Here is a 13025-nt window from a genome sequence, read left to right as displayed (position 1 = left end):
TTAATGGACATAGGAATTTAAAGCTCTAGATAAATTTTCACAACCGATCATAAATAATACTGTTCTAAATAAGTAATATAACAAAGCAATTATTTAGGCTGAAATGAAAAAAGAGAATGTTTACTTACATCAGTGATTGCTTTTTTGGCCTTTTCTTCAGCATTCCTGCATTCCTGTATAGCTTCTTCCACCTCAGTTTGTATTTGAGTAACATCAGTTTCCAGCTTCTTCTTCTGGTTGATTAGGCTTGTATTCTTTTATTTCAAAGGAAAAGGAATGTTAATTAGGAGGACAGGATATTTTGTAGCACTAGGACCACAATGGTGGGTTGCCCCTGGTTCTGACTGGTTCGCAAGTACCGGTAGTAAAACCGGCGGGAGGCTCCGCCCACTGACCTGGACGGTGATCTGCACATGAGCGATGCAAACCGGTAGTAAAGGTAAGTAGAACCCACCCCTGTAGGACCAGTGCGAATAAGATAAACTATAACAATAGTCTTATTCATTCTTGGAGTTGTTTATGAGCTGCATCTATGGAATAGTCCCTAAACCATTAAACAATAAGACAATATATTTGCTACATTTATTGAGGCCTCACATTTTTCTATACTTCTGAAACCTGGTTAAAAAAATCTCTCAACTCTCAATAAAATGGGTTCTATGTTTTATGCAAGCGAGGGAAAAAAAACTCTCTAGAAAGCGTGATATTATAAGGCTTCTTTCTTGTAATTAGTTTGCAAAAAGATCACCAGTATTGGCTGATATGCCGATCTATAACTTAGAAAACAGCAGGAAGCAAAAAAATGAGTAATCTACCCAAGATGATACTCTTGGAAGTCCCATTATTTCCACAAGAAAGAGCTATGACATGGACTTTCATGGAAATAGTGGGATTTAAAAGAACTTAAATAAGGTACATAATTCTTGTACTGAAATTATCTGGATATTCTCCAAAGCTCTTGCAGCACAGAAGAGCCTTAAAATTTGGATGGAAATTTGGATGGAAAAATGCCCAACAGAAAACAAGCAAGTAATGGATGGGTAAATATTCCCTTAAGCACAAGGGTTTTTAAAGAAATGATCAGTCACATAAGTGTACAAGGCCAATTTTCTTTGACCGAGAGGCCAAAAAATAAAATTTAAAATATTGGTCAGTTTGTAATATATACTTTATTCTCTCCCCCCACCCCCCATTCACACAGAAAGAAACCCTGGTGGATAAATCCATTATTTCCTATATGTTGTTCCACACCAAGGAACCACAAAGAAATCATTCCTTTATGGGAAATGTTGGATTTATTATCCACCAGGAGACAGAGAAAAGAATACTGGAACAGGCAAGCAAGCCAACCTGGGTGTGCAGAAGGTTGACACGTTCAGTGGCTTCTAATAATTCTTGTTCTGCCAATTTACGACTACGTTCTGTCTGGTCCAGCACAGCCCTCAGCTCATCCAGCTCAGATTGGAGAAGAGTATTACGTCGATCAGTGACTGCCAATTGCTCTTTGAAATCCTCATTAAGATGTGTTGAATCATCAAGCTGCATTTGCAGTTCCTGAAAGAAGATGAAATCTCACATATATCTGTCTACCTGTCTCTAACTACAGCTGTAGAATTCCTGATGTCTTTATTCACACCTAGGCGTAACTGTGTTTTGTTTTTACTGAAATCAGCAAATATTATGTAAATACTTTTAGAGTTACCTCTTATTATCTTGGAGTAGCTATACGTTCAGTAGCCTGGCAACTTGAGCTACATAATTGTCATTAAGAGAACCAAGACCAATTTCAAAATGTGTTTTTTTTTAATTATTGGTTGCTTCCATGTCTGCTTCTTGAGAAGTACAATTATCCAAACATTTTGATTTTTCTTAGGGTTTTCTTCTCACAGGTGAACAGAATATGCCATCTACAGTGATAATTATAACTCCCTTCTGTCTCTTTTTTCTACTTACTTAATAAATAACGCAAGCGTATGTGTTTTATATCTTGGTTGGCACATCTCTCATTAAAAATATAAAAAGAAACACAGAGAGATGAAATTCAAAGTGCTCTACCACTTTTAAATAAGTTGATGCCCCACTTCCATCTAGTTTTCTATCTTTTTCTCTTCAGAGTAAAATAAATATTATTTTTTTTTAACAAATGCATGGAAAGTTCTGATTTACTTCCAAACAAGCTAAAGAGATCTGAATTTTCTTATTTAGCTAAAGAACCTTGAAGTTCTGGCACATATGTACATACATACAAAGATAGCTGCATGCTTATGTAATTCCTGTCCTTGTGCCTATTATGACCATTATGTCTAAGGGAGTAGAGAGAGGAAAACTTAAAATGGAGGAAAAGGATAAGAACTACTACCTCCTGTTATAAATTGCATACTAATGTGAATATGATACAATGACTTGAAATTGCATTAATTGTGTGAGAAAGATAGAGCTTCTTAAGGCTATTCAAGCTGCACAGTCACCAGGGGAAAATATTGATAGATATCATGGCAAATAGTCTTTAAACTATATTTGCCATTGTACTATAAAATACAATTTATGAAATATTGTAGTCCAAGGCCAAGTAGTCTGGCTGGTGACATTTTTTATTCCTCCACACCCAACAATTTTCTCATACATGTTATTTTATCCAGGTGGACTTATTGTCTTATTTTAGAATGACAGGGGGAAAAAACTTGTATTGGCCATGGGTTGGCAATTCAAAATTTTCCTTACAACACTAAATTTGAAACTTAGTACTATATGCTATCTGCATCCGTTGGAATTTTGCTGCTGTTGTTGTTATGATGTACAGATTTCATTAAGAATATTCATGGAATACCTTTATTTGAGCCTGAAGGATGCGTGTGGCCTTAGTTGCTTCGGAAGCATGCCGGTTAGCATGGCTCAGCTGGATTTCCATTTCATTGAGATCACCTTCCATCTTTTTCTTCAGCCTGACAGCCTCATTTCTACTTTTAGCTTCAGAATCCAAGGTAGACTGAAGTGTGTCTATTGTACGCTGCTGATTTCTCCTATTTTTGAAATAATTTTTTAAATATATACACATCTTTCATCCCAAGTTATCTTCAAGCATTTTTTTTTTTTTTTTACTATCAGGAAGGCTGTTATATTTTTGTCTGTCTATCAGATAAAAGACAGTCTGGCTCAATTCTTAATTCTTAAAAAGTGATTCCATTTTTTTTTTGTTGTTTATTTCCTTTTGTTTATTAATATATCTTTTGTCAACATATTGTGCAGACAGTAATTATCAATCAGTCTTAACAACATTCTTGCAAATTAAGACAGCATGTGCAGATGGTTCAGCAGATTCATAAGCAGAAGTAAATTGCCCTCTTCTGCATAATGTGTTACTGGCAGAACAACTATGAAAAAAATCTTGCGATGGTTAAGAAATATAGATCACTTGTATCTATAGTAGTTCTTATTGATAAACCTCATTGGATCTAGACTGACAGCACTGGATGTGAGGGCGAGCTGGCTGCGACATCTGTCATCCCATTGATCACCAGGGTTGATTCTGCTGATCTGGCTGGCTAGGCGGGTGTCCCCTTCCTTTGCTCCATGTGCATCCCTCCCGAAGCTACGCGCTCGGTGGAAGAGGACGACCATCCCAGATAGAAGGCATGTACTGGCAGCATAATCTCTTTCATGGTTCTTTTTCCCCAAAACTAAGACCCATTAATTGCTGTAGAGTCTACCTCTTAGTAACCTTGTTTAGAATTGTGAGCTACTTAGAATGGAATGGAAACCCATTCCCTTAGAATTGCCATTCTAAGTATGGCAATAATAGTAGATGTACAATATAAATGTAATTATAATTGCTGTGAAGAATATCAGAAGTTACTTCTTTATACATATACGTACATATCTTTCCTGTATATCTTTCTCTATATCTTTCTTTTTTTCTACCTTTTTCTATTTTTTATTTTGCACTTTTAACTGCTTCTGTTCTTTCTTTGTTTTCTCTAATTATTTTATTATTATTATTCCTAAACATAAAAGTGTGTGTGTAATAATTACAGATTAAAAAAAGAAAAGTGAAGAAATAAATATGTTCAGAGGGTTTGGATTGTGTAGCTCTTAAATATTTGGGCTTGAATCTCTATGAGTTCATTTATATTTGTATTGCAAAATTACAGCTGTTAGTCTTTTACAGACAGTCTAGCCAACTTTAACAATAAACTGGACTCATGGCTGTCTTTAGAAGAGCATATGACGGCCGTAGCCAGGGGGGCTTTTTATCAGGTTTGCCTGATCCACCCGTTGCGTCCCTTTCTGGACCGGGAAGCCTTGTGCACGGTCACTCACGCCCTCGTCACCTCCCGTCTGGACTATTGTAATGCTCTCTACATGGGGCTCCCCTTGAAAGGCACTCGGAGGCTCCAACTGGTCCAGAATGCGGCCGCGCGGGTGGCTATGGGTACACCTCGTTATGCCCATGTAACACCTCTCCTGCGCAAGCTGCACTGGCTCCCAGTGGTCTTCTGAGTGCAATTCAAGGTGTTGGTCACCATCTTTAAAGCGCTCCATGGCATAGGACCAGGATATCTACGGAACCGCCTTCTGCCACAAACAGCCTCCCACCGACCAGTTCGCTCCCACAGAGAGGGACTCCTCAGAGTGCCATCAGCTCCCTTCTCTGTGGGAGCTCCTGCCCTCTGGAATGAATTGCCCCCGGATATTCGTAACATCTCTGACCTCCGGGTTTTTCGCTGTGCCCTCAAGACGCTACTGTTCCGACAGGCAGGGCTGTCAAATTGAATGATTTTAAATTGGGTTTTAATTTTGGGTTTTAAAATTCGGCCAAAACTATTTAATGATTTTAATTAATTTTAACTAGGATATTGTATATTTGTATATTTGTATTTTAATTCTGGCTGTACACCGCCCTGAGTCCTTCGGGAGTATATTCGGGCGGTATATAAATAAAATTATTATTATTATTATTATTATTATTATTATTATTATTATTATTATTATTATTATTATTATTAAACCCAGTTCTCTCAAGACTAGGAAAATGTAAATAAGATATTGTATTCAGGTAGAAATCTGTTCAGTGTTCTTTTTCTCTCTTTAAAAATACTAACCAGAATTTACAAATTGGGACACACACACACCCAAGAAATTTAAAATTATTTGAATGATCTGATTATTTAACAAATCTGATAGATTCACCCATACTGCAAACTAATTTTTAGATTTTATTGCACTAGTACTACTAGAGCTGGATGGCAAAAATCCAGATAACCACTACATGGAAACAAAGTATTAGAACTACCTTTATGTTTGCTATTTACTCGTTGTGTACAATTTTGCAGTCTGGACCTAGCCATAGTTAAAATTAATAGGGGCAGTCAGTCATCTTAAATCATAGTAATCTCTTTTTCAACAGGAAAATACTCCAAATAACCTCCCGTATTGAGGTATGTCAAATGACATAACCTGCTAATAACACATATACGCAAAAATATCATCAGTGATGAAGTGATATTGGACTCTAGGAAAGCTAGAACACTGAGAAATCCTATGTAAAAGCCAATACATATAGAGTCATAATGTGAAGGCTGTAAACAGATGTTTGCCCCTGCCACAGCCAACACAACTTTGAAAGATGGTGGTAGGTTTGTCCAAACTGCACATATATTGAGCACTTTCAATAATGAATTCCTAAACAGTACTTAAGAGACAAGTTCTAAGCCAAAATTCCATATATAGTTTACCGTTAGTATCAATCCAGTTTTGGTTTTGGTATGACAGGTTGTGTAAACGTTTATCATACTGTACCTGAAGTTTTCAAATTCCTCCTCTTTTTCTGCCAATTTTCGTTCAAAGTCTGCTTTAATTTGGGAAAATTCCAGTTGAAAGCGTAATGTTTTGCTTTCTTCATGTTCCAGAGCTCCCTAATAAGAATGCACAATATAAATTAAGGTTAATTATCTTTAAAAAAAGGAAAAAAAATCACCACACTATATGCTGTGGTAGCTGAAAGGCATAATCCAATATTCTGTTCAGTTGCGAAGCAATCATTATGATAATACCGAAAAGCAGAGACAAAAGATTTCTAACTATTGGTATTCTTTATCAGCATTAGCACCAGTTTGTAACATTTTTACATGCAAGGGTTACTTGGAGCAGGTAAGCTTGTCATCACTGATCCTACCTGGTTTGTTTGTTTACAGATGCCTTAGAGTTTTTGTTGAGTCCAGGTGACTCTACAGACCAGTCCTTGCAGTTTTCTATATTTTCAAAAGTGGTTTGCCACTGCCTTCTTTCAAGAGCTGAGAGAAAGCGACTGGTCCAATGTCATCCAGCTGATTACTTGCCTAAGGCAGGACTGGAACTCAGATTTTTCTTTTCTGACTCCATATCTTAATCATTAGATCAAACTACCATCAAAGAGAATGAAATGTCTATCAGGGCAATTCACCTTGAGTATCATAAAAAGGGAGCAATCTGTTAGTAATTTGGTTTACTACTGTTTTATTCTTATTGCCAGGATGACAAGAGGTACATGCAATTGATTCTAATTTAACTGCTTTTGAATGACCCTACAACCTGATTTGATATCAGGATGAAAACAGGTATTATCTGATATCCCCTTCTGGTAGCAAAATGTATTTTGTCTTAGCAGTACATGTTGTGTAAAACACCATTTGTTCTATCTAGCTTAAGCCTCCACTAGTAATGTAATAGCTATGGCAGGCACACACAGGTGTGTAGTAGGGTTGAAGGTTAATTCCTTCCAGGCTATCAAAGCTTCTTATAATAGCACTAAAATATTTACCTGGGCATTTTTATGTGAACTTGATAGCATTGTTTCCATTTTTTTTTATTTGCATAGGTAGATTATTTATCTTTTCATCCATTTGCTCATTTATGTTTGTTGCAGATATTGAAACAGAGGCATTTATGACTGGCTTTAAGATCTATCATGAATAAACTGCATGGTAATGTACTATAGAAAAAAAATATGTTCTGAGGAATGACAGGAAAAAGGGATATGGAACAAGATGAGCTTTCATGCATCAAAAACCAGCCAATTGATCAATACATTTTTCCTTTAACAAAAGACAATTAAGAATTATTAAGAATCTTTTAAATTTTGTGGCCAAGATTCCAAATAAAGGCTAAAGTTAATTATTTAACAGCAAATGATAATATAAAATCCTGCAATAATAATTCCTTGATTTTCATTGCATTTGTTTTTCTGATTCAGTTGTGTATTGCATTTTTAAACTGGCTTTTAAAATAGAGCATTGTGCAGCAGAAGGATCAGTATAATTCATTTAGTTCCCTCTTAACTTTCACGTGGATTGAACATTTGTTTTTCTATATAGTGTTATGCCATCTGACTAGATATTATACATTGAGATTCTATAAAATGAAGCAAATTCAATCTGTGGGTATATATGCTTATCAGATGTTGTTATTCTAGTACAACTCTGTAAGCATTGCTAATGAAGGCACATGTGCTTATCTGATTTTAGTCATCTGTCAAATGGAATCATTTTAAGAAACATTTTTTGTTCATGTAAGGGATTGCAGAGAAACTTGTTTATGATTTATTAGGTGTTCATTCCCACAATCTCCAGTCTTCATTCTCTCACACACATTTATATTCATAAAAACATGTGTAATGTGTAGCAACACTTTATTGCGTGGCCTCATTTGTTAAATTTAGAAGTTATTGACTACAATATTGAGGAACAAAAACAATGTAGGAATTAATATATTAACATGGTGGAAGTAAGAATCTAGCTCTGGTTATATTTTCTCTTCATCTCGGCTGTCTTTACTTTTTTTCCTGTCTTCCCAATTTTTTCTCCCTGTATTTGTGAAATGCGTAATGTTGTTTACTCTGGAAAGGAATAGCATGAGGTATGTATGAATATGCATCAAGTGGTTGAGATGGACCTAATTTACCATGCAGTACAAAAGTCAAAGGGCAACAAAATTTTGAGAGAGTTTTTCTTCACCTTCTGATGGTGAGGGACCATAATCAACAGTTTGGGAATAGCAGTCTATACTGGACAGGGCAGTGGATTTTTATTTTTTAAAAAACACCTCCCACTATTTTAAGCCTATTTCAGCACTTACACTACAGTTTCTGGATGTCTCCTGCAGATTTTCACAACTGTCATCAGAGCCCACTAAAAAGAAACTCTGAGGACATACATGGCCCTGGGTTCTTTGCACTGGATGACTGCAAAATGCATTGCTTAGAAAACAGAAACAAAAATAAAAATCCTCCTTGTAGTTTTATAGAACAGCTGTTTTAATGAGGATGCCAGGTTGCATTCTAGACTGTTTTATCAAGGTAAAGTTTTCAAATCACCCAATGGATATATAGTGCTCAGGTAAATCCAATTCTATTTATGCTGCATATGTTATATATCAAAGTCTCTCTCTGCCTGTGTGTATATATGGTGTCTACAGTACACATACATATACATACATACATATACATAAGCATATGTATACAAGCATATACATATATGCTTGCTTCGAAACTGTGGAACCAAGCATGCTGTTCCTCTGCTGTAATACCAAAACCTTTTTATTTGATGGGGAAATCCCTGCGAAACATAAGATAGCCTGCAAAATTTTTTTAAAAAGAAAGACAGATTAATAAAATGATACATGTGGCTGATTCAGAGCTTATTTTCAGCATCAGTGCATTCCCAATACTGCTAGCTAAATAGATGGTATATTTCCTTTTAAAATAAATGAATGATTTTTTTAAATTTTAATTTATGACAGTGCTATTGAACATATTCATTTAACTTGTAATGTAAACAGATGATAATCAGATACACTAAATTATACCTAAGAGAGCACAGAAGAACACAGATATAAAAAGATGAAATCAACCTGATGATTACCATTTCACAAAAACACAAAAAAATGTCTTGGCTGGAAATTTCCAACAATGAGAGCAGAAAACACCTGGATATTTGTAGCCAAGGTAAGTGAATGTGATTTTTAAATGTAACAATTTTTCCATACTCGTACATTTACAATAATATTGGATATCTTATTGGCCAATTGGGTAATAAGAGAATTTGGATTACAGCCAAAGAACAAGAAGCATTTATTTCTGAATCTATGTAGCACTATAATTAAAAGGTTTTATGCCATTTTCACTTTTCCAGATTGCCCAAGAGGTTGTACAAAGTAAATAAGATTTCCAAATTTATTTTCACTTTGGGATGAGGCATAAAAACACCACTTTCAAGAGGAAGAAAGACCCCACAATTGTAAAAAGTTACTTTTGATCCAATGCTTCTTTTGCAAATTGACCAAACTCCAACCTTTGCTAGTTGGCTATGTCTTGTTCACATGACACATAAAATTGCAAACTGGCCAACCATAATATAGTTTAGCATGTTGGGCAACCACAGAGTGCATGCTCAGTTTATAATTCAGCATATTGTGTTCTGGATCAATTAGATAAACCAGGGATGAAATTTAAAATTTTTCCCTACCGGTTCTGTGGGTATGGCTTGGTGGGCATAGCAGGGGAAGGATACTGCAAAATCTCCATTCCCACCCCACTCTGAGGCTAGCCAGAGGTGGTATTTGCGGTTCTCCAAACTACTCAAAATTTCCGCTACCAGTACTCCAGAAACTTTTAGAACCTGCTGGATTTCACCCCTGAGGTAAACCATGGCTAAATTAACCAGGGGTAAGCATGCATTTATGAATGTGCCCTCAGAGCAAATCAAAAGTAATAAATTGGCAAACTACATAATGTGAAATATGTATTTGCATTTACCCTACATCCTTTTTAAATTGTAGCTCTCTCTAGATATGCAACTGACAATTATCTGATTGTAACAGTTGGAAGAGAAGATTTAGCCCTTTCTTCTCTTTATGAGGTCTTAAGAAAAGCACTTCCTCAGAAGCTACACTTCACTGGGGACGCGGCAGGAATTTCCTGAATTCAAAAGCCAGGATTTCCCTCAAGATTACAACAGAGGAGTAAAAGAGTCAGAGCGTCCCTCTGTCTGCCTTCTTTGATTTGGATAATTATCATCTCCCCCAGCTGATTCTATTTGCATGTTAAATGCAAATGTCAGTTTAAAATTATGCAAATTTGCTCTTTAATTGTTTTACTAATTTACCTTTCCCAACAAATTATCTCTCATACAGAATAATTGTTTTCAAATTCCCAGAGTTCTCTTAACTCTTTCAGCATTGATTTTAAGACTTTATTTCCACAACATTAAGACTCTCAGATTTGGGAGGCAAATATCAGACAACTACTACTGGTAGCAAAGAATTCTGAATATTCGCAGCCCAGGTTAGGTATCCTTCACATTCTTCCAAATCTTTATTTTACCTCAGCTTCTTCCAGGGCTAGCTGGACTTCTGCTTTTTCTTGTTCAGTCTGCTTCTTCATTTTCTCTAGTTCATGAAGGTTCTTGTTTCCTTCACTGATCTGATCAGTTAGATCTGCAATTTCCTCTGTAAGAATTTTTAAAAACAACAATGAAGGAATAATGATCTGAAGACCCTCCCTTTCTTCTAAACCAATGTCTGTGCACATGCATGTGTACACTTTTGTGTTTATGTGCCATCAAAGCTGAAAGATGTTGAATGTTTATTTTATTTAGCAAATAAAATACACACAGTGACTCTGCATGGCATACAGCAATGAATTAAATTGAATTGAACACCCCCTGCCCCAAAATCCATTCCCTGGCTTTGGATCAATTTAAGAGCCCCCAAGTTCCTTGACAGAACTATGTCATCAGGGTCTTTTGAAGAAAATTTTATTTCCAGGGGAATCATATTCTACAGAGAAGGAGGAAGAGAAGGCCCTATTTTTGGTCCCACACAATATATTTCCTTAACAGGTGGGTCACACAAGATGCCCTGCTTTCCTGCTCTAATGGACTGGATAGATATAACTGGAGAAAGGCACTCCTTCAAATAACTTGATCCCAAGCCATGTAGGGCTTTAAAGGTAATAACGAGGACCTTAAATTGCCCCAGAAAAAAATCAGCAGCAATGAAGCCCAGCTCTGCAAAAAAGGTGAAACATACACAAATTTAGGCTTGCACAAAACTACACAGGCCATTGAATTTTGAGCCAATTAAAGCTTTCAAATACTGTCCAATGGTAGTCCCAATGTAGAGCACATATTATAATGCATCATTGGTTCCTACAAGGTAGAATAAGAAGGATCTCTAAGTTCTGTCAATTAAAAAAAAATTCCAGATAAATATGGGGTATTTGAATAACCGTACTGTTATTTTTAATGATGATTTGCATACATGGATCAGACTGGTCATATTCCAAAAATGGGTATGATAAAAACTGGACCAATAGGAGTACTTGGGAACCAGCAAGATATCTACAAAATCTAACTCTGAAAATAGTATTTTTTCAAAGTCAGACATAAGATCTTGCCATCTGCACTACTGCAAGACTGATACTCTAAACCCTATTAACTGAGCATACCTGCCCATGCAGCATCAAGAAGACTGACACAATGACTGGCACCATTGAGACTCTAGAAAGAGTTCAGATAAGACCAACAAAGATGATTAGGGGACTGAAAACTAAAACATATGAAGAACGGTTACTGGAATTGGGTATATCTAGTTTAATGAAAAGAAGGACTAGGGGTGATATGAAGCAGTCTTCCAATATCTCAGGGATTGCCACAAAGAAGAGGGAGTCAATCTATTCTCCAAAGCCTTAGTTCTAGGTTGCTTCTCTCCTTGATTAGTTTCCATCCATTGCTTTTTGTCCTGCCTTCAGGTGCTTTGGAGAATAGATTGACTCCCTCTTTATTTCCTGACAATTAGAACAATTAATCAGTGGAACAACTTGCCTCCAGAAGTTGTGAAGTTGGAATATTTAAGAAAAGATTGGACAATCATTTGTATGAACTGGTATAGGGTTTTCTGCCTGAGCAGGGGGTTGAACTAGATAGACCTCCAAGGTCTCTTCCAACTCTGTTATTGTTGTAATACATATATTGTATTGCATGTATTACTACATTGTAAATTCTACAGATATCAAGTATACTTATATTTTGCCCCTAATATATAAATTTACAGGAAGACCAGGCAATTCCATGTGAACCATCTTCTAGAAGATGTGAAACTGTTTATCACCTGTGCAGTAGCCAAATTCTGTATTGTTATCATAAAAAAAGCACAACTGGTTACAGAAAAAAAATCACTTCAGTTTTATCACTTTCAATTTAACAAGTACCAGCTATTTTGTTTTTAGATTGTTTTTTTTACTTCAGTCTATAATGTTTTAGATTTACATTTGTACAAGTAATTAATGCATTATAGCAGTGTATGTCAAATTTTTATTAATAATTATATTATGCTGATAGTTTATCTCATCTATTCAAATTTACTTTGATATTGCATTTTCTAACATTTTGGCTGATCATTGATCAAATTATTACTATTATTATATACACAAAAATGTGAAATCAGCGCTTCTGGTTCTTTAGCTGGTGTTGGACTTCATACACATTGAATTCTTCCTAAGAACCTAAGATGTAGTAATATATCAGCATAGTATATGCGCAGATCCAAACAATGTGGCTTTTTGAAACTGACAGGTGGAAACTTTGCCAATGTATATGTTTTCTAAGTATCACCCAAGATTTATTATTATTATTCTGTTATTTTTGATGAAAACAGGGTGCTATATTATCATTAGAATACATAAGTTATAAGGAAATACTGATCATATAATAATAGTATACTACTATTTTGAAGAATATTCATTATGAACTGACTTAGGTCAGAAGCATGACAAAAATGCTATGTCTTTGTCTTCATATGCTTATTCCATCTATCTACAAACAACTGAAACTTTTATGTCTATAAACTTTAATTTGGTGAAACAGTGGATCACAGGGCACCAATTTTGGAACTAATTACCTCAAATGGGCTAAATTACAGAATGAATCCAAAATCCAGGACCCATGACTCCCATGAGCAAATTTGTGGTGGTTTAAATATTGCTGTCACCAACA

The 13025-nt window shown here is 35.7% G+C and overlaps 1 protein-coding gene across 1 annotated transcript in view; it reads right to left on the bottom strand.

The window, feature by feature from the left end:
• MYH15 (myosin heavy chain 15) overlaps positions 1–13025 on the bottom strand; it is an 86877-nt gene that overhangs the window by 11921 nt on the left and 61931 nt on the right. The window contains exons 33-37 of the mRNA XM_070942705.1: positions 10355–10479; positions 5797–5912; positions 2828–3020; positions 1351–1554; positions 129–254 (exon numbers count right to left, since the gene is read on the bottom strand). Of these exons, the coding sequence (XP_070798806.1) occupies positions 129–254; positions 1351–1554; positions 2828–3020; positions 5797–5912; positions 10355–10479 (764 nt within the window). The remainder of the gene's footprint in view (positions 1–128; positions 255–1350; positions 1555–2827; positions 3021–5796; positions 5913–10354; positions 10480–13025) is intronic.

This window comes from Pituophis catenifer, unplaced genomic scaffold, assembly GCF_029215685.1.
Source record: "Pituophis catenifer annectens isolate HBS135680 unplaced genomic scaffold, rPitCat1.0.hap2 SCAF_4, whole genome shotgun sequence".
Classification (NCBI taxonomy): Eukaryota; Metazoa; Chordata; class Lepidosauria; order Squamata; family Colubridae; genus Pituophis; species Pituophis catenifer.
The sequence above is the reverse complement of the archived record's forward strand: the minus strand, read 5'-3'. Positions and strand labels throughout refer to the sequence as shown.